The following is a 21,242-nucleotide window of genomic DNA, read 5'->3' on the forward strand; positions in this document are numbered from 1 at the left end:
TGGCCGCGGTTTACCGTTCCAAGCCAACGGGGGCTGCGGGAAGCGGTGTGGGCCAAGGGGTAGTAGTTTTATATCTCACCTGAAAGACTCTTCTTTCAGCAGCACAAGCCCTTTAATGCTATATGGAGAAACTGCTGCAAATCTTACTCATGGTAGAACTTGGCATTTACTGAATGACCTACACTTGGTTTTCCTTTGAGATGTTCTTCCCATGTACTGATCAGGCTCACTCCTGCTTAGCTGAGATCTGACAGATCTCAGGCTCAAAGAATTTGACACAGAACTCCCATTACGGAGACTCCTAAAGCTAATCCATCATGTACCCAGATAAAATTGCATGTACCCTTATTTATTTACACAGGATGGTTTTACCTTCAATGCAATGCCAGGGAAGAAGATGAACTCATCAGAAAAAATGTCTCGCAAGAAGTTGAAGCAGCTATAGATTTCCTCTGGGTGAGCGGGCGGGAGGGAGGAAAAGATAAGGTTAAGGATATAACATTGTTCATTTAAGTCATTTGTAAAATAAAGGGGGGGAGCCTTCAGTGTAAGAGGAAATTTTTAACAGGGCACAATTAGCACAAATGTTTTGACAAAAAAATATAAGCATGTGCACAGAGACTGATTCAACTTGAAATAGTATCACCTATATACTTTATGCAACTAATCTTAAAAAAAAAGGGAAAAAGTTACTTGTATCTGTGCAACCTCCCTGAACATACAAGAAATACTGTAGATGTTTAAAATTAATCTTTGCCAAATCAAACATTTTCTGTTTAAAAAAAGTTATCGCAAGTACTGAACAAGGGAAAGTACTGACTGCTACAATATTTCACTGAAACAAGCAAGGAGATGGAGAGACAAACTGCACTCTATGGGAATAAATCTAGGATGCAGGTAGTGCCAGAGTATGTGTACACACACTCAAACAACTGAACAGTCAGAGCAAGGCCACGTCCACACTAAACTATTCCATAACCCTATCAAACAGCATTCAGACCTTACTAAAGGAAGTAGCGTGTATCAAATACTGCTCCATATACCACAACTGGAGCGTGGAAAGCTATTTACACTGTCTGTTTGCAGGAGTTGGTCCTCCCAGGCAAGCTCCCAGTGCAAATCAGAAGCCAACAAGAGAAAGGCCTGCAGACTATCTACTTTCAAATCAGTAATATGTCGCAGATCAGTATAAATACTGTCAGGAATCATGAGAGTCACATTAACTTGTCCCATGACTTAATACATTGCAAAAACATCTGCCATGGTTCCCAGAGGAATGCTGTAACATGGCTGTGAAAATGGGTTAGCTTTGTGCTAGTGTGAACAGGGCATTAAAAAAGCTGGAAAAAAAAAAAAAAAAAAAACACCCTCAAAATCTGATGCCAGTGGGCCTCACTCTGAATGTTGGTGTAAATATTCAATTTGGTTAGCACCCCGTGACATCAGCAGGCACTCCAGGTGCCCAACACCTCTGACCTCTGATCAGGTCAACCTCCCTTAGAATACGTTAATATTATGAAGTTACCTTTTCTGAAACTTTGCGTCATCTGCAATGCTACAGCCACCAGAGACGGGCGCACAAACACATTTAGCAACTGGTTCCTGTAGGCTCCACACATGAGGACGGAGAGCGCCTGTTTAAAAACAAGCTCCTCTGTAGCTCCAGCCTCCATTCCCGTGTCATTTAAAACCACTTGGCCATTGACAAGGCTCACAATGTTGGAGTGCAGGGCAAGGCTGGACGTGACTGCTTTATTGGCACATAGATTATCTAGTAAAAGGACATAACACTCAGGCAAATGCTAAAGGAAAAAGTATGTACAGAATGTATATTACATTATATTTTAAAACCCAGAACAATTTTTACCTCTAGGAACACTTAGAAACCTGTTCCAGGATGATCCGTGTTGGAAAGAGGCAGGAAAAAACATAGGGTGAGGTGGAGACAATAACTGCAGGCATTGCTGGAACTACAACCTAGACCTTACCGGTAGGGCCCTACCAAATTCACGGTCCATTTTGGTCAATTTCATAGTCACAGGATTTTAAAAATCATAAATTTCATGATTTCAGCTATTTAAATCTGAAATTTCAGTGTTGTAATTGTAGGAGTCCTGACCCAAAACGGAGTTGTGGGTGGATCACAAGGTCATCGTAGTGGGGGTTGTGGTTTTGCCCCTTTTACACTTCTGCGCTGCTGCCTTCAGAACTGGGCCATCAGTCAGCAGCTGCCACTCTCTGGCTGCCCTGCGCTGCTGCCTGCAGAGCTGGGCCATCAGTCAGCAGCTGCCACTCTCTGGCTGTCCTGCGCTGCTGCCTGCAGAGCTGGTCCCTCAGTCAGCAGCTGCCACTCTCTGGCTGCCCTGCACTGCTGCCTTCAGAACTGGGCAGCCAGAAGGCAGCAGTGCAGGGCAGCCAGAGAGTGGCAGCTGCTGACTGAGGGACCAGCTCTGCAGGCAGCAGCGCAGAAGTAAGGGTGGCATGGTATGGTATCGCCGCCCCTACTTCTGCGCTGCTGCTGGTGGGGTGCTGCCTTCAGAGCTGGGCGCCTGGCCAATAGCTGCCGCCCTCCGGCCGCCCAGCTCTGACGGCAGTGCAGACGGAAGGGTGGCAATACCCCCCTAAAATAACCTTGTGACCCCCCCTCCACTCCCTTTTGGGTCAGGACCCCCAATTTGAGAAAAGCTGGTCTCCCCCGTGAAATCTGTATAGCATAGGGTAAAAACACACACAAAAAAGCAGATTTCACAGGGGGAGTCCAGCTTTCATGGTCCATGACGTGTTTTTCAGGGCCGTGAATTTGGGAAATAGGAAGTAGTCTCCTTCCTTCTCTGCAACCAAAAGGGGGTAACCGCTGTTCTGAACCTCTCAAGGGAGAACACAGATCTACACTATTAGACAGGTACACTGCATAGCTCTGTTCACCACATTTATTTTAGATCTGCAAACGTACATTTTTAATTCTCATCTACCCTTCTGTCAAGGTAAGAGCAAATTCCCACAAACCAAAGATCCCTCACACTCACCTTAAGCTAAAAGTAGTAAAAATGGGATCATCATGCATAACACACCTGCTTACAGAGATAACAGACTGTACCCAAGCTCAAAGTTCTACTTGCTTCATAAGACATATCCCTGGCACACTTTTTCAAGAACAGTTTTACTGAGAACGCTATTCAAAGACGTACGTGAGTGTTTGCAAAGAGGAGGGTATAGCAGATAAGAAAAAAAAATTAAGAAAAGCACACCCCAGAACTTGTGGTATGAGATCAAAAATATACAGCACATGCACAGCCTCTTCCACTCAAAAAGCTTAGCTTGAGTTATTCTACTTTGACTGATTCAGATATTTTAATTTATTTAAACTAATTGTTTCAAAACATTCTCAGTGTAGAATATGAGACAATATTCTTTGTCTGACCAGAATATACTAACATGCAAGGGAATAGACAATAACCTTAAACTGAACATGAAGAGGTAAAACATATGATCATAGGATTGTGTGCATGCCAATCTACAGGACATTGAAGGGGTACATTTGTTTCTTTTAAAAATCAATTTTAACATAACCTTCATCCCCAAGCAGCTAGTGGCTTATCTGCTGCTTCAATGTGTCGTCCTATCTTTGCCAGTGCACTAAAGTTGCTCAACTGGGTGAGAAGTGGTGAGGCAGACAGGTTGTTTTGCAATCCTTTAATATAGTTTTCTTACACATAAGTACATTTCAACAGTAGATAAATAAGCCCAATGTATTACAAATAGCTAGTACGACCAATGGAGAAACAACTAGGAGTTGGAGGTGGGGTGGGGTTGGGGAAGAGTTATATGGTTTACATAGACTACAAACCAGACTTTTATGGAGTGTCCAAACTGGTTTTTACAAAAGGTGCTAACTACTTCAAATTAATAACTCAAAGTAAAAAAAAAACCCAAATGTGTAATCATACCCAGGGCTTGTCTATGCTATGGGGGACTATACCAGCATAGCTACATCACCATGGCTATGCTGGCATAAGCTTGTAATAGAAATGGAGCCTACACTCACAGAAGGGGTTTCTCTGTTGCTGTAGGATCATCATCTCCCAGAGCAACAACAGCTACATTGATGGAAGCATTCTTCCATTAGCCTAGCTGCGTCTATGCTAGGGGTTAGGTTTAGCATAATTATGTCACTCTGGGATGAAGATTTTTCATACCCTTAAGCAACACAGCTATATCAACTTAAAATTTAAGTATAAACCAAGACTCAAAGTGGCCAGCGCAAAATAGTGGAATCTGCTCTATCATCAGTCCTTTGTCTTGCATTTTGACAATATAGGTTGCTTATTTTAACAGTAAATGGAGGTGATTCTGCCATTTAGTTTTACAGAACATGGAGGGCCAAAGAGACCACTGCTAGCAGACATGGTCTAGGAGATGAGTACCGTGGGCCAAGCTAGGACCACAGTTTTTGACTGCTGGGATGCTACCACTGCTGATCTTTTTAAAAAAAAAAAAAAAAAAAAAAAAAATTGCTGATGTGCACACAAATGCTGTTTAAATGCCTGGATCCCTTCAATGCATCATGAGTAATATACCTGCAAGTATATATCAGTCATATCATATATTTAAAAAAATCTGGTTGCTGAGTGTTCCAGATCCAGATGTGGTCTGAAATTCTGTGAGGTCTGAAAACTTCTGTAAAGCAACCAAGGGCTCCAAAGACACAAACACCTAGTGGAAGAACTTTTCAGAATCCAGAATACCACATCATCAAGTTTAAGGATAAACTCCCGGGGAAGGAAAAAAAAAAAAAAAAAGCAGGAAATTGAGAAGCTGTGGTTTGACATTTTACAGCAATTTAGATTAGGTGTTTTATTCCTGATGAACTACAGCCCTCGGAGGGAGGGAAGGACCATCAGCAGAGATTGTCATTGCTTATAATTTACATTACTGTAGCATCTAGTGGCGCCAAGTGATATCAGATAAGATATCAAAGCTTCACTTTGCAGAAGTGCAACAACATTTTAATGCAGGGGTGGGCAAACCTTTTGGTCCGAGGGCCACATCTGGGTGAGGAAATTGCATGCAGGGCTATGAATGTAGGGCTGGGACAGGGGTGCAGGAGGGGGCTCAAGGCAGGGAGTTGGGGTGCGGGGTACAGGAGGGGTTCAGGGTGAGGGCTCTGGCCCGGCGCCGCTTACCTGGAGTGGCTCCGGGGTGACAGAGGCATACACCGGGGCCAGGGCAGGCTCCCTGCCTGCCTGCCCTGGCCCCGGCACCGCACCGCTCCAGGAAGCGGCCAGCACCGCGTCCCTGCGGTCCCTGGGGGAGTGGGGGCAGAGGGCCGAGTGCGCTGCCCTTGCCTGTGGGTACCTCCCCCGAAGCTCCCATTTGCTGCGGTTCCCCGTTCCCAGCCAATGGCAGCTCTGGGGGAAGATACCCACAGGCAAGGGCAGCGTGCTCAGCCCTCTACCCCCCGTCCCTCAGGGATGTGGTGCTGGCCACTTCCCGGAGCAGTGTGGGGCCCACGGTGCCACGGGGGTGGCAATCCCGCGGGCCAGATCCAAAGCGGGTCATAGTTTACCCACCCGTGTTTTAATGGAAGCAAAAATTATTAGAGAGCTCATGTACAAGAAAATGTCTATGTTCCAGTGCCCAGATTATACTTATAACTAAGGTTAAGATTATGTATTTTTTAGTAAAAGTCAGGGACAGATCACAGACAAACAAAAAATTCTCAGAAGCCCGTGACCTGTCCCTGATTTTTACTAAAAATACCCTGGGGGTTGGGGAAGGACAAACAGTCAGAGCGCTGCCGAGGGCTTGCGGCTGCTCCAGTCCCACCACTGCTCCTGCGGCACTGGCTGACTGCTGCTGCTCCAGCTCCAAGGGGGCTGACCCAACCCCAGCCACTGCTCTGGCATGCCGGGGACCATGGCTCCGGCAGCCTTGGGGCTGGTGGCTGTTCCAGCAGTTGCTGCTCCCGCAGCCATGGAGCTGACACTGCAGCGGCCCTGCCAAGAAGTCACAGAGGTCCCAGAAAGTCATGGAATCCATGACAGAATCGTCTCCTTATTTATAACTAAGGTCCTACTTAAACTGCGATATTGCAGAAATTGCAGATCCCACAATATTAGGCTTCCACCACAATTTTGTTAGCCCCAGGCAGCTGACAGTGGGAGTTCCCTCTGTCAGTCCCATGCATTCATGACTGTAATACAGTTGCAGCTAAATGTCTGCTTATAAAAAAAAAAATTAGCAGCATAATATTGAGTGTTCATATAGTTCCAGCAAATTTTTCTAAAACAAATAGGTCTACTCTGGCTTTTCCAAATTACCACAAATAATGAAAGGTCCACTATTACTTTTCCACAATTTTCCATGTCTTGTCTGCAACTCAACCACAATTATTTGACAGTCATACCGCAGTTCAAGTAGGGCCTTACTTATAAACATAATTTTTTGTTTTAGTAGGATTGTTTAAAAAAACAAAACAAAACCCTGCAAAATGCCTACATTTGGAGTATTCTTTAATTCACTTTGCAATAAGGCTGTTGGTTCGGGACATATATCATTTGGGTAGTTATTTTTACTGGGCTTCCAAAGGCAGAGCTTTCCTTCAGTCAAAAAACTGAAAGTATCCGGAGGAAAGAGAGATGGGTGTTCTTTTGTGATGGACAGAGTTCTGTTACAGTGTAGTATGTCTATTTTTGCCCTGCAGTTAGGGCTGGATTAATGCAGGGATTTAGGGGCTGCAGCCCAGGGCCCTGGGGTTAAGGGGGCCCCAGCACAGCAGGGCTCAGGCAGGCTGCCTGCATGCCGTGGCCCCACGCCACTCCCGGAAGCGGCCGGCTGCTGGCACATCTCTGCAGCCCCTGGCAGGGTGGGGTGGGGGAGGCAGCTCTGTGCACTGCTCCCGCCCCCAGCAGCATCCCCACAGCTCCCATTGGCTGGTTCCTGTCCAATGGGAACTGTGGGGGCTGCATTTGTGGGCACGGGCAGCACACGGAGACATGCTGTTCCCCTCCCTGCCAGGGGCAGCAGAAACGTGCCAGCAGCCAGCTGCTTCTGGGAGCAGCATGGGGCTATGGCAGGCAGCCTGCCTGAACCCTGCTGCACCACTAGCCAGGAGCTGCCTGTGGTAAGTGCCTCCTGGCTGGAGTCTACACCTCGCACTCCCTCCTGCACCCCAACCTCCTGCCCCAAGTCAGAATCCCCTCCTGCACCAAACCCCTTCCCAGAGCCCACACCCCTCAACTGCACCCCAACACTCTGCCCCAGCCTGGAGCCCCCTCCTGCACCCAAACTCCCTCCCAGAAAGAAACTAATATAACAGCTGTTCTAAGGTAAGAAGTAGGCTATTTTGAATTAACTTAATTATATTCTACATGTTAAGACTGAAATGTAACCACAGAACGGCTTAATGTTAATTAAAAGACAAGTTTAGTATAGCATTAATAGCCCCGATGCTATAATTGTGAGAATTTTGTTTTAAATTAGGAAAAAGACTTGTATACAGGGGTGCCACAAAATCTAACAGCCCCACGCCCACAGGAGAGTTAATCCAGCCCTGCTGCACTGGGTAAAAATATTCCCCCTTTTGCTTATGTACAAATAAGCACTAGAGTAAAGACCTGCTTGGACTATAGTTTATATATTTGAGAGACTTTGAAGGGAAACTGTCGTCTTAATCATATAGTGTAAACTAAGTTCTTTATGTATGTTACTACTTATACACTGAAGCATGAGACTGGATTACGCTCATCGTTTTGGCTTGCATAGCTCTCAGTGGCTCCCCATATGAAGTATCACGAGCCACTTTAAAGAGAGGTTAAATATAAAGAATGCTTAATTTAAAGAATTGGGCAGGAGAGCGAACCCTGAGGCAGGCATAAACACTCTCAAACTATGGAATAGAAGAAAAAAATAAAAATCAAAGTTGTAATGTGACTTTCTGTGCATGTGTTTGGGAGAGTTCTTGATTACAGGGGCAGTTTACATTACACTGGATATCAAACTTTAGACTTAGTACTGTACTGAGCTCCTGTTGCAGCTCAAATAACGTTCTGTGACTCATGCTTTCAAAAGTTAGGGTTTGAATAAAGAAACAATATTAGGCAAATCTCAGCACTATTTTAATATAATTATACTGGAGTTTCTCCCCCTTTACCCCTTCACACCTCAAAAAAGTAGCATTTCTGTTCTGTCTCCATATGACTGGATTTTCAGTCAAAATTTTCTGATCAGGACTAAAACTCCTAAGCTCGGCTTTTAGTACTGCTTCAACATAAATAAAATTCATTTCATAGTGTAACTTTCCTTAGCAAAAGAAATATAATTTTCTCTGCGTACCAGGCCACTCGAGGAATCCTCCAAAAGCCTGCGTTAAGCCTTTCAGCCAAAGTGTCTTTTCAACCAGAAGTTCAAAATCTATGGCTGGCAAATTCTGGAGCAGGACAGAAGCAATTAATACCCAGGGGCTCAGAACCATGTTTTCTATCTGTAGAAGCTCTATTTTGTAGGCTATATCAGTAACAAATTCCTGGATATCCTCAGATAGCCTTTGGGGAAGATGCCTGAAAGGAAAAGTCGAAATAACATAATACATTACAACCAAGAAGAAGCTCTACATCCTAGGATATAATTTATATCCTAATCCCATTAGTCCTGTACTGTACCCATATATGTATGTTCTCTCACATAGATACTCTTCTGCCCATTTTACCCACAGTACAGCACCTAACACATTTGGGCAATTATGCAAGTACACGAGACCTAAATTATGAAGCAAGGCTTATGTTAACTGATTACAAAAAATCATTCAAAACCTTCCACTTTATTGAAAAGATTCCAAAAATACCATACAATGTGAAAATATATTGCTAATGCATATTGTCTGTTTGCATTATAGCAAAGAAATATCACACCTGCCAGGATAAAGCAGCGCAGAAGGAGGGTAGCCTTTCTGGACTCTATGTCCAGCTTAGGGAGAATGGTTGTTTTTGTGGATTTATGCAATATAAAACACATATTTGCAACTCCGTGGGAAAAGATAAACTTTGCAGCTAACATGGTTACATATTTGCATTATGTATGGGGCTTTGATTTTGGGTGTTAAACAATGGTAAACCTTCACTCTCTCCAGAATGCTCTATTACACAAACATTCTCTCACACACTTAACTCCTTAACTACATTACCCTCCAATCACACCACCTCTTTTAGTCACTGTAAATGATTGAAAGCCAAAGTTGGTTTGTAAAGAGAATGTAGTAAATTTCCAGAGTTGGCCTGAGGTTCTTTCTGCCCCGTGCAAAGTAGAAAAATCTTTCCTTCTCACAGCTGTAGTGTCTGCCTTACCTGTGTTGGAGGCAGAGACTTGGATGAATATAAGCTGGAGGAAGCAGAGTCCAGACAAGACAGAGGCGATGATAGCATGCAAGGGGAAAAGCATCTAGATGATCAGGGTAGTGCCAACGAATCCCCACAATAGTGGGGAATACAAATCCTTTGCCAAGAGGTTTGCAGTTAAGAGGTGCTTTTAAATATCCATTTTCTGTCTTCCTGGGAGCTCATCATCTCGGTCAGATAGATCTTGAAAGTTGTATCCACAGGTTACTCTATCCAGTTCAGCTTCTTTCTGCTCCCTCGCCTCCTCCCGCCCCTTCTACAGGGACCCGTCTCATAAGAGTCTTCTGAGGCAGGAGGTACAATCCCCCTAACACTGGGGCTGATCAAACCTGTTCCACCGGACTTCATTGGGAAAGGATTCAATGTGATTCCTGGTCCCAAAGAAAAATGGGGTGGAGACCAATTCTGGATGTCAGTATACTCAACACCTTTGTTCATACCCAGTGGTACAGAATGGTAATCCTAGCAGCGATCATTCCTTCTCTGGGCCTGGGAGATTGGTTTGTCTCCCTTGACCCCCAGGATGCTTATTTCCATTTAGCCATGAATCCTTCACCGAGACATGTCCTATGCTTTGTGGTGGGCAGAGACCACTGTCGATACCACATCCTACACTTCAGCTTTTTCACCGCTCCAGGAGCTTGGGGCTATAACATCTGCTATCTTCAAACAAAAGCCATGAAAATCTTAAATTCCAGATATCAAATTGGGAAACCACTCATCTTGTCAGAAAATTACCACTTCCTGGCACAAGGACACACGCTGTCTGCAATGAAGAAGGTGGCAGTGATGGGGGAAGGGGAAGGGGAAGACCTGAAATGGTGAAACAACTGAGATACTTCAATTACTGACAACTCTCGATGGTAGAGCTCTGCATTTGAGAGCCTAGCATGGCACATACATACATCACCATAATCTCGAATAGGGTACTCAGCGACACTCACAAAACAAGTAACAAAGAATGAGCTTTTTCAGAAATACTTGATCACTGGAGTCACACCAGTGCCTGATTTTTAGAGAAACATGGCTGAGCTGCCTCAATAGTCAGATCAAGTAGAGGGGACAAGAAAGAAACTGACCTGCTCCCAGCATGGAGATAAAAAGAAAAAGGCTACTCTCCAGCCTTCGCTGTTTCACATGAGTCAAAAACAAACAAATTATAGATTTGAACCCAAACTATTGGGAGATCAGATGTTCTGGTACCTTGGGACCAAGTTATGAGGACACCAATTGATTCTGCCAGATGCCAATGTTCTGAGCGATACAGGCTGCCCAAAATACACATGTACGCTTCCAAAATTGTCGCTGAGGATTTTTCTGGCTTTCAACAACCCCTGAAGTGAGGAGAGGGAAAAATGTGAGTTGATATTGCAGGGATATACAGACAGGCAAATACATTGTATTATTATTGAATATATTTACATACAGATGTAGACTCTTTGGGCTTAGGGACTCCTAAAAGTTCATATGCATAGAGGGATTCTTCTAATATCCTCTCATAGCTGATGCTGACTGGAACAAGGTAGGTGTCAAAAACCTCTCGTTTAAAAAATGGCTCCATCACAATACTGAGAAGACCTGTAAATAGGTGGGTGAAGGGGGGGAAAAAAAAAAAAACCATTCTGAGGCTTCTGGAAAGGAAATTAAGCTGAATTGCAATTGAAAGGAGGCATCTGGTTGTGTACCAATAGACAAAAACTATGTTAGAAGATACGCTTTGTGCTCACAAGATGCAGATGCAAGCATAAGCCAAAGTTGCTGTCTGTGCTTTAAAACAATGCAAATGAAAAAAGTGTTACATTTGATCAAATACCTGTGCTGTATTTACACAACAATACTAATGCTTTGCATTCACATAGCATCTTCCATCCAGCAATCTCTCAGCACTTCTGTGATGATAAATAACTGTTGTTACACCCATTGCAGATGGGAAGCAGGGAGAGGTTAAGTGATTTGCATTAGGCCACACAGGAAGGCAGTGTGAGAACCAGGAATCTTGTATGTTTCTATTATTTGTATTGCGGTACCATCTAGCAGCCCCAGTCACGGAATAGGAGCCCCTTGTGCTAGGACGTATACAATACAACACTAACCAGTACAGTAGGCTGGTCTGGAGGCCTACAGGACCATTCCATACAGCTCCTGAATTTGTCCACCCCACAACAGACTTGCTCTACAAAATGATGTCCTCCGTGCAGTGTGACCTCACACACACCTCATGTGCGATGTTATGCCATTTGGTGCCACACAACTACACATGGTCACTGAAGACGTTGGACCACCTTGCTACTCTCCTACATTCTATTGTTTTGGTTCTCCCCAGCAACCCAGTAAGGTACTCTAGTGAAAATCCCCAAATTCAATGAAGATTTTAACTTTTTCAACCAACGTACCAAACTTTGGAGTCAAAGTCTTCGCGGTGCGGCTTCTGGTCCCCTCGAGAAAAAATTCAATTGGGGCATAGCCATTCTTCAAAACAAAACAAAAAAATAAGTTGATTGGGGGAAAAAAATCAATATGATAATGTTTAATCTTCTCTCTCCACATAGTAAAAAGGCTTATTTTAAGCTGGGAGTCACGCAAGTCTAACATCAGGCAACACTACACCTACATTCATCCATCACCTCCAAAGCAGCATATAGTTAAATTAACCAAATAAAGTTTTTTGCATTAATGTATCTTTCATAGAACACATGTGCCAGTAAGGTCAACTAATGCTTTAAAATGTACTTTTAAAAAAATTGTTCAGTAGTTTATTTACCCTTATCATTGTTTTTACATATTCAGCAAAAACTGCCCAATAGAGTCTGTTCCCACTGAACGTACGTCGCATAAAAAAAGCGCCTGACCTTCGTAGCAGCTCACCAACTATCTTCATTCCTAGGAAATCTGGGGGGAAAAAAACAAACAAACACAAAACTTAGTGATTGACTGTGCCACCGAATATTAATCAGTTTCCCTAAAGCTCTGACCTCAGCTGTTGCCATAAAGGACTAATCCTTTGGGGATGTATTGTAAATATCTTCTATTAGCTTTCAAGCACCACACACACAAAAAAAATCTACACACAGTGGGTTAAGTTTTTGAATTCTGCATTTGTATGTGCAAAGGGGCACTTACAATCACAACGATCTCTTCTGACATTTAGATGACCAAACTTGAAAATCTGGTCATTGTTATACTGACACAAAGTCCATAGTAGTTTCAGGCTTGGTCTACACTGCCAACTTATGTCGGTATAACTAAGTCACTCAGGGGTGTGGACTTTTCACACTCCTGAGCAACACAGTTATACTGACCGAACGCCCACACAGCGCTATATTGACAGGAGGGCTCCTCCTGTTGACATAGCTACCGCCTTTGGGGAGTACCTATGCCAATAGGAAGAGCTTCTCCCTTCGGTGTAGGTAGCGTCATCATTAAGCACTGCAGTGCTGTAAAATGTAGACAAGCCCTCAGTAATCCTGAGGGGGAGCAACACATCCATTTAAATATATTCTAATAGATCCAGAGCTGATGTAAGTTGGCCTAGCTCTATTCAAGTCAATGAAACCAGGCCCATTTACAATAGTTGATATCTGGCTCGCCAACTTTATGAGGCATGGAAAATAGGAACTTGAAAGTACAGCTGTTATGCGTTTCCTAGTCTTGAGGAATCAGGATTACTCCTTTCTGGGTTTTGGCAAGTTATTTAGATCACTTGCATTATAACAATGAATTGTTTGGGGAGTCACATAATGCAGGAGAGTTTGAAAAAAGTTTGACCTGTTAGATTCTTGGATCTTCTTCTGATGCACTATATTTGGGAACCTTTTAAGGTTGCACAGTGAATGTCAAAGTCAGTAAACACAAAAGTTACAGTTCCAACAGCAACATGAACTTGGTTGCCATGAATATCTTGTATAACTTTATAGTGCTGTACAGAGTAAACAATGATAACACACATATTAAGGTACACATCTCACTAGAAAGAGAGGAATAGAACATATACATGTGCAATACAGTCAGCTCAAAGTTTCAACCTTAATTTCTGGTGACTAATCTTAACATATTAAAAATATATTTGGGATTTAATGTCTTAGATTGAAGAAGAAGAATAAAGAATAAAATCTGTAATCACCATTAGTGCTTAACACACCTTAAATCCATAGCGTGTTGTAAGGCACAGTAAGTTCTGAACATAGCTGAGGAACTAACGTATATTGCAGTGCCATAAGTGACTTAGGGTGCATTCATTTTGGTCTAACTCTGCTCCCATTAACTTCAATGGGAGGAAAGTTAAGCTAATACAGTGTACTTCTGAAAACTTTGTAGGATAGTACCACTACTATCATACAACGATAGGTGTATACCCAATATATAACGTAATTGCCACATCTGCAGCACCTTGCATGTGAAGAGCACAAAGTTAAGTCCCTAAGACTGAGTGGTACCTACTGACATACTGAAAAGTGCATAATAAGGTCTCAGCTAAAGCTGGTTGAAAGTTCTCTCATGCAATATTTTTTCTGCTGGAAAATGCTAATTCGTCAAAAGCAAAACGTTCTGTGAGAATGTGTTGATTTTGACAAGTCTTAACAGAAATCAGAATAGGTTTTCAATTAAATCTTACGTGGTTCCCTGCCAGCTCACCTGCCCCCACCTCCCTCCCACCTCCCAAACAGCCTGCTTGGTGGGCTACCAGGGAGCCCAAGCTCCCAGTTCTCCAGTTTGCTTGTTGCAGAGCCATGGCTCCCACGACTTCCAGGCTCCTGTGTCCTCCTCCACAGCTTGCCTGCTTCCGGGGCTTCCCAGACTCCCAGCAACCCACCTAGAGCTACTCGGGAGTCCCATGGTCTAAGCTCCCTGGCTCCTCTGCAGCTTGCCTGGCGGGCTGTTGTGGAGCCAGGGCTCCCAGGCAGCTTGGCATTTCATTTGCACAAAAATTTTCAAGATTTTGGATTTTCATCACAATGAGAGATGAATTTTTTTCCAAAACCTCACTTTTCTCAGGAGCCGTCAGAACCTTTTTCACAAGATCAGATGCTTACAGGGGCACTTAAAAAAAGCCACGCACAGCACAACAGATATATGAAAATGTTCTACTGCACATATGCAGCTGCCAGTATTCAATCATACCAAATCATCCTCCTCCAAACCAATTTCCCCTACCCCCCAACTTGGTCAACTAGATACTCTTCAATAAGTAATAGTCACATAACAAGTTTCAGAATCCAGCTTCAATTATCTGCATATATGGGAAAAAACATGGCAACTTTTTAAAGCGACATAAGTATTTTCCCCCACCATTACTGAGAAGTGCAGTTAGTGGGGTTTTGCTCAAACGTGCTATAAAAAAAATTCACCAGTGAAGCTTGTCAGAATGTTTTAACCATATGAAAATGGGGGGTTATTACAGAAGTTATTCAACTTTAATGCTGGTAGTTAGTACCAGGTACCTGCTATAATAATATCTCTGCATCTTGAAAATGGATTGTTAAAAGAAATACTTGCCCATTCCTGCAGCAATGACGGGCAGAGCCAAGTCATATGTGTATAACAAATAAGATAGCATCAGAAAATCTATATAGCTTCGGTGACTGGGCAGCAGGACAACTGGATGCTCCTGAATGGCCTGTTGTAACTAAGAACAAACACAAACAATATTTATGGGAACCCCTTTCATGGAAGCTATCACTGCAAATTCCAACAAGATCTCAGAATAGAATGGATTTTGTTTTAAGATGACATTATAGTGAATTTCATTAGAGGGTGGTCCTTGTGTTTATCAGTAGTCTGTAATTCTTTCAGTTTTTGCTGACATACAACTTGGAGCTACAGTAACACTAGCACTGGACCCCATATCAATCTAGAGTTTCTCAAAGGAGAACTCCCCTTTAATCATATATCTAGCAGGACCACTCAATAGTGGGAGATGGGTCATGGAAGACTGCTGACATTTAACATGTGTTCTGATTGCCTTAATGAGTCACTACATTTCAGTATTTTATTTTGGGGGTATTCACACAACATATGGAGAAACATGACCTTTACTTTCTATTCCTTCCAACACCCCTCTGAAGTGCTTTAATATATTTTGGATATTTACTGAGTTAGACATAACGGATATAGATTATAGTGAAATTCTTTGAAATACATATTGATAAGCTAGCTTCTTATTCTCTCAGGCATACCATATACCCATCACCATGGTGTAACTCCAACCAGGTTCCCATGTTTCTATTAGTCACCAATCTCATTCTTCAGTGCTTATGACCATATCCCACTTCATCATGGGTCCAAACTTTACTTCTAGAACATTTCTTTATCAGCGCCTACTACTAAACGTAAATTAAAAAAAAAAAAATGGGCTTATGCCTTTTAGAAACAAAACTTCTTTCATAAAGTTTCCCCAAACACCATAGAGAAGTTACTCTTATGCGATTTTATTTTAATTTAATTAGGAATTCAGGCCCTGTTCAGTAAGACTCTATACGGACCAAAGAACTAATAAAATGGTAACATCATAAGAGAGTGAAAACTGAATGAATGAGAGGAGGAAAATATTTAGACAGACTGTGTCTTTGTTTTGTTAACTATTTAACTTCAAAGACTAATTAATATTCTGGAGAAAGGAAATCTTCAATAAAGATTACTCCCACCATTTCAATAAATGCATGCAAAAGCTCACACGCAGCTTCTGAGCCTGCCAACAAGTCCTTGGTGGGGGGGATGGGGGAGGGGAAGGAAAGATCAGACTTGACATTCTTGATATTTCCAAGGGAAACACCAAGAAAAAAAACCTTGTTAGGCCTCTCTTTACACAGAATCAAGGGTACAAGCACAAATAAAAAAAATTCTTTGTAGGTCATCTTTAGGAGTTACTGTTTTCTCGGTTTCAAAATTTGTCCCAGTCACAAGCCTATCTAATAGCTCTGCACAATGGGATAAAATGCATTAATTATTTAAATCTGCTGATACTTGTGTACTGAAATTAGGAGTTTAGATTCTCCTCTGAATTCGTTATTCACATCTAGGTTTCTCCCTTTTTAATTGTTGAAAAGGATAATCCTAGTTAACACAGGCCTTGCCACTTTTATTCTTTAAAACTTTTGAATCTATGAATTTGGGTGAAGATTGAGCGTCTATGCCTGAGTGAGTAGTATAACCACCAGTTATGTCAGCCTTTATACTAATACTTACTTTCTGAATTCCTTCTTCATTCACACAAACCCTCTGGAAAAGGCGTTTAAATATTTTGCTCAAACTAAAAGCAAAAAATCGAATAGCTCCTATGTGTAAATTGTGACCCATCTCATCCAGGATTTCAATGGCTTCTTCTTGAATAATATCAGTGGACTCACCCATCTCTTTTGATAGCTAAATAAAAAGCAACAATAAGATCAAAAGTCATTTCCCATAATTTTTTTTAAAAGACTGTTCCACAAACTATGCCTATTATTCTGTCAAACTAAGAGAAAGGTATTAAAGCCAGTGAAATGTAATACATTCTAAATGTTTCAAACATTATTTTAGGGAAATGTGGGTTCTGCTTTATAGGACAGGCATAAACCTAATGTTACCGATTCTGTTTTATTTCAACAACAAAAAAAGTAAAGCGTGAACTCCTCTGAAACACAGTAACTTAAGTGATTACCTTCTGAAACATAAGTTTCATACAAAGGCTGTATTTATATTTATAATAAGCCATTAGGATGCACTGGCATATATACGTTATACTAGATTTGTATCTCTTTTAGGAAGCTTACATTTTAGAAGAGGATTTATTAAATTGCCTTTCTGACAAATGCATGCTTTGGTCTTCTTTCACTGATTAATAAAGTTAATTTTAAAAAGCCAGTATTCTTAAGACACATTTGTAGAAAAGTTTTAAAATGCTTTCGGGGTAAGTTTTTAGTTACCCGGGGATATCCACTCCATTACTCATGCACTTCTTTGTAATGTATCCTTTTGGCAATGGCTAGCTGAAATGCATACAAAGTACCATCACTACAAATGTTGCATATTGATGTTCAGTTTTAATTGTTGCAAATCTTTCATTTGGGAGATTGTTACTATGGAATTAAAGAGTGGGAATCTCCTTATTCAGTATATTGACTCAAAAAACATTTAACCTAAAAGATACTCTTTATGATTAAACAACTAAATAAGGAACATGCATGTTATAAAGGCATGGAGGATGCAGTGAACATCAGTGAATTAACCATGTCTCCTTAGAGAGGTGTACACTATTTACCTTATTAGTAATGTTTTCACTTCTATAATGGTCAAGAAATTTCTCTTCTCCCACCCTCCTCCATCCCAATCAAGTGGCCATTTCATTATCAAATCGATGCATTCAAACTTCCTTCTCTACATAATTTATTTCATCCTGAATAGTTTCAAGTCTAGCACAGCCTGATTATTTTAGCAACACACAAGAAACCAGTGACTACCTTCTCTAACCCCACCAAACAAAAATCAATATTTAACAGGAAGTAGATTTTTATTATTTATTCAGGGCAGGCACTTTGCTCTCATTCATTTGTAAAATGCTTACCAGCACACCTATCATTCATGAATAAATAATTATTAATTTATAGAGTGCATATCTCCTACAGCAGCTAATTACTTATGCCATAAAACTAGGAAATAAGAAACCCATATAAACCACAAAAATCATAAAAAAACTAAATCAAACAAATGCAACTCAGCTCATACCCTGAAATTTTCTAGACCAGTTCCAGCAAATTGCCAAGGAAGAAAATTCCAAAGATGGTGGGTGGTTCACTCAAGTGAGTACGTTTTCCCCATTCAGACAGCAAGCTGTTGTGCTCTACACCAGCTGTAGCTGGTAGATATATTCCCAAGACAGCCCCAAGTAGAGCATCTTGCAATAGTCTGAAGAAGAAATGTTTGAGACTGGACTGTAACTGGCAAGATCATTAACCTCCAAGGATGAGTCTACACTGCAGCTGGGAGTATGCCTTCTAACCCGCGTAGACAGACTCCTGCCAGCTCTACTCAAGCTAGCATGCTAAAATAGCAACATGGACGTTGCAGCGGGGTAGCAGCTCGGGATAGCCACACAAGTCCAAGCCTGCCGATCCCTAGGTCTGAGCTTGGATGGCTAGCCCAAGCCACCACCTCCATATTGATATTTTTCATTCACTAGTTCAAGCGGAGCTAGCATGACTCTGTCTCCCGGGGCTGGAAGGCTCGCTCTCAGCTGCAGTGTAGACATACCAAGTGCGTGGGGGATTTCTGAGTAAGGGCTTAACCACCACTTGTTTCAACATTGCTGGCAGCTTGCCCTGCTGACGGGATAGTACTGAAATTAGAGGAGGAGCTGGTAAGCAACCCTTATGTTTCAGCCGCTAAAACGCTTTCCACTATAAAAACAGTCACAAGAATCTTTTAAAAAGAAACTAACAGCTCCATGGTTTGCAGCAGGCTTTTAAAATGCAGCTGGAAAAAAGCCATTGGGCTAGAGAGGAGCATTTTCTTTGTCTCATGAAATTCCATGCAGGGTTAACATAAGAACAGCCATACTGGGCCAGACCAACGGTCCAGCTAGCCCAGTATCCTGTCTCTAACAGTGGCCAGTGCCAGATGCTTCAAAGTGAACGAACTGAACAAAGTGAGTGATCCATCCCTTGTCATCCAATCCCAGCTTCTGGCAGTTGGAGGTTTACGTACACGTGGTGCATGAGGTTGTGTCACTGACCATCTTGGCTAATAGCCATTGATGGACCTATCCCCATGAATTTATTTAATTCTCTTTTGAACCCAGTTATACTTTTGGCCTTCACAACATCCCTTGGCAACAAGTTCCACAAGTTGACTGTACATTGTGTGAAGAAGTACTTCTTTTTGTTTGTTTTAAACTGCTGCCTATTAATTTCATCAGGTGACCACTAGTTCTTGTGTTACATGAAGGGGTAAATAACACTATCCTGTTAACTTTCTCCATGCCATTCATGATTTTATAAACCTGTTTCATAACCCACTTTAGTCATCTCTTCTCTAAAATGATCAATCCCAATCTTTTTAGTCTTTCTTCATATGGAAGCTATTCCATACCCCTAACCATTTTTGTTGCCCTTCTCAGAAAATAATATATTAGAAATGGAAAAAGTATAGAGATGAGGTAACCAGAACTGCATGCAGTATTCAAGATGTGGGCATATCATGGATTTACAGAGTGGCGTTAGATATTTTCCTGTTTTATTATCTATCCCTTTCCTAATGGTTCCTAACATTCCATTAGCATTTTTGACTGCTGCTGCTGCCTATTGAGCGGATGTTTTCAGGGAACTATCCAAGATGACTCCAAGAATCTCTTTCTTGAGTGAGAACACCTAATTTAGACTCCATCATTTTGTACATATAGTTGGGATTATTTTTCCAATGTACATTACTTTGCACTTATCAACATTGAATTTCATCTGCCATTTTTTTTGCCCAGTTTAGTGAGATCTCTTTATAACTCTTCACAATCAACTTTGAACTTATCTACAAATTTTGACATCTCACTGTTCACCCCCTTTTCCAGATTATTTTATAAAGCTGTTAAACAGCACAGATCCCAATATAGATCCTTGGGAGACCCTACTATTTATCTCTCTCCACTGTGAAAAGTGACCATTTATTCCTACCCTTTGTTTGGTTAGCAGTTATAAAGTGTTAAAAACTGCCATTTCCCCTACATTGCCATTTGTCCCCATCGCCATCCCCTCCATGGACCTAATACATCATCCGTGTCCTATCCCATCTGGGAGCACCAGACAGGGCAGGAATTCCTTTAACTTCTCGGGAGGCGCGGAAGGAAGGCAGCCAAGCCAGGTTCCCACTGACAACCTCCTGGATCCAGCAGCCCACCTGAGTCTGGGATAACGGCCTTCTCTTGCTGCCAGCTAATGCAGTGAGTCCTGTAGCTCAAGCAGTAGCAGGCTGTGCTGAAATGCTGAAAGTTCAAGCTTCAAAACCTGATGATGATGCATGAGGGGAAGGAGTTGTTACAGTTGTTTTTACTAATTGTTTCCAATTTGTTTTTACCATTCTCCTTTAAAGAAAGCTAGGAAATTTCATTAAAATGTATGCTTATGTATTTTATAATGTTGCTTTTTTTCAAGACCCATAAAAAAAGTCAAGCAGGGTGGATAAACTGTGCAACATACTGGCATGCTCGTGAAATCAAAACACTGCCTGGAGATCATCTACCATAACCCTGTGGGTAAAACAGTGTATTTATTTTGCTTGCTAGCAAAGGGTGGTGTTCAAGTTCTTGATTTACTGGTCTTTCCAACAACAAATAAATAACCTGTCTGACAGAGATTAGAAAAAGGATTCTCCCCTCCTCCCACACAATGTCTATCTGGATTTCACCTACTACGAATTAGAGACTCGATGTTTGGTCTCACCTGTTTGATAACATACTGAACTTGCTCAGACTGCACAACACTATTTTTAATGGCACTTGGTTTGCAAGCTGAAAGTCCTTTGTAAATGACAGGAGTGTAACATTTCATTGCATATCGCAGGTCACTGGACTGCCGCCTCTCCTCCAAGATATCTTCAAACTCATCCCTTTTCTTTGATGTGAGTTCTTTCTGCTGGGAATATGCAAACACAGAATGAGACCATATCTTAAACCAGCCAATAGATATATCAGTTAAGCTTTATTCTGCTGTCATGTAATACTTTTGCAATGTTTGTTTATTGAATTCTTAAACAAATTTCCCATGCATAAACAAATATTACATAGACTTAACCTTCCCCACCAAAAAGAGCTTGGCAGAACAAATGGGCTTTGAAAGTCAACAGGGACCACAGAGAAAGTGCCTTGCCTCCAGCATCTTCTTAATTAAA

The 21,242-nt window shown here is 41.9% G+C and overlaps 1 protein-coding gene across 2 annotated transcripts in view; it reads right to left on the minus strand.

The window, feature by feature from the left end:
* The window catches only part of GNPAT (glyceronephosphate O-acyltransferase), a 38,884-nt gene that overhangs the window by 8,261 nt on the left and 9,381 nt on the right, over nucleotides 1–21,242 (minus strand). The window contains exons 2-11 of one of the 2 annotated variants that reach the window (XM_037895207.2): nucleotides 20,795–20,986; nucleotides 16,575–16,751; nucleotides 14,886–15,015; nucleotides 12,154–12,281; nucleotides 11,786–11,861; nucleotides 10,819–10,970; nucleotides 10,596–10,726; nucleotides 8,335–8,558; nucleotides 1,526–1,771; nucleotides 373–452 (exon numbers count right to left, since the gene is read on the minus strand). In XM_037895207.2, coding sequence (XP_037751135.1) covers nucleotides 373–452; nucleotides 1,526–1,771; nucleotides 8,335–8,558; nucleotides 10,596–10,726; nucleotides 10,819–10,970; nucleotides 11,786–11,861; nucleotides 12,154–12,281; nucleotides 14,886–15,015; nucleotides 16,575–16,751; nucleotides 20,795–20,986 — 1,536 coding nt within the window. The remainder of the gene's footprint in view (nucleotides 1–372; nucleotides 453–1,525; nucleotides 1,772–8,334; nucleotides 8,559–10,595; nucleotides 10,727–10,818; nucleotides 10,971–11,785; nucleotides 11,862–12,153; nucleotides 12,282–14,885; nucleotides 15,016–16,574; nucleotides 16,752–20,794; nucleotides 20,987–21,242) is intronic. The other variant, XM_037895208.2, reaches the window with a different exon arrangement.

This window comes from Chelonia mydas, chromosome 3 (assembly GCF_015237465.2).
Source record: "Chelonia mydas isolate rCheMyd1 chromosome 3, rCheMyd1.pri.v2, whole genome shotgun sequence".
Lineage (NCBI taxonomy): Eukaryota > Metazoa > Chordata > Testudines > Cheloniidae > Chelonia > Chelonia mydas.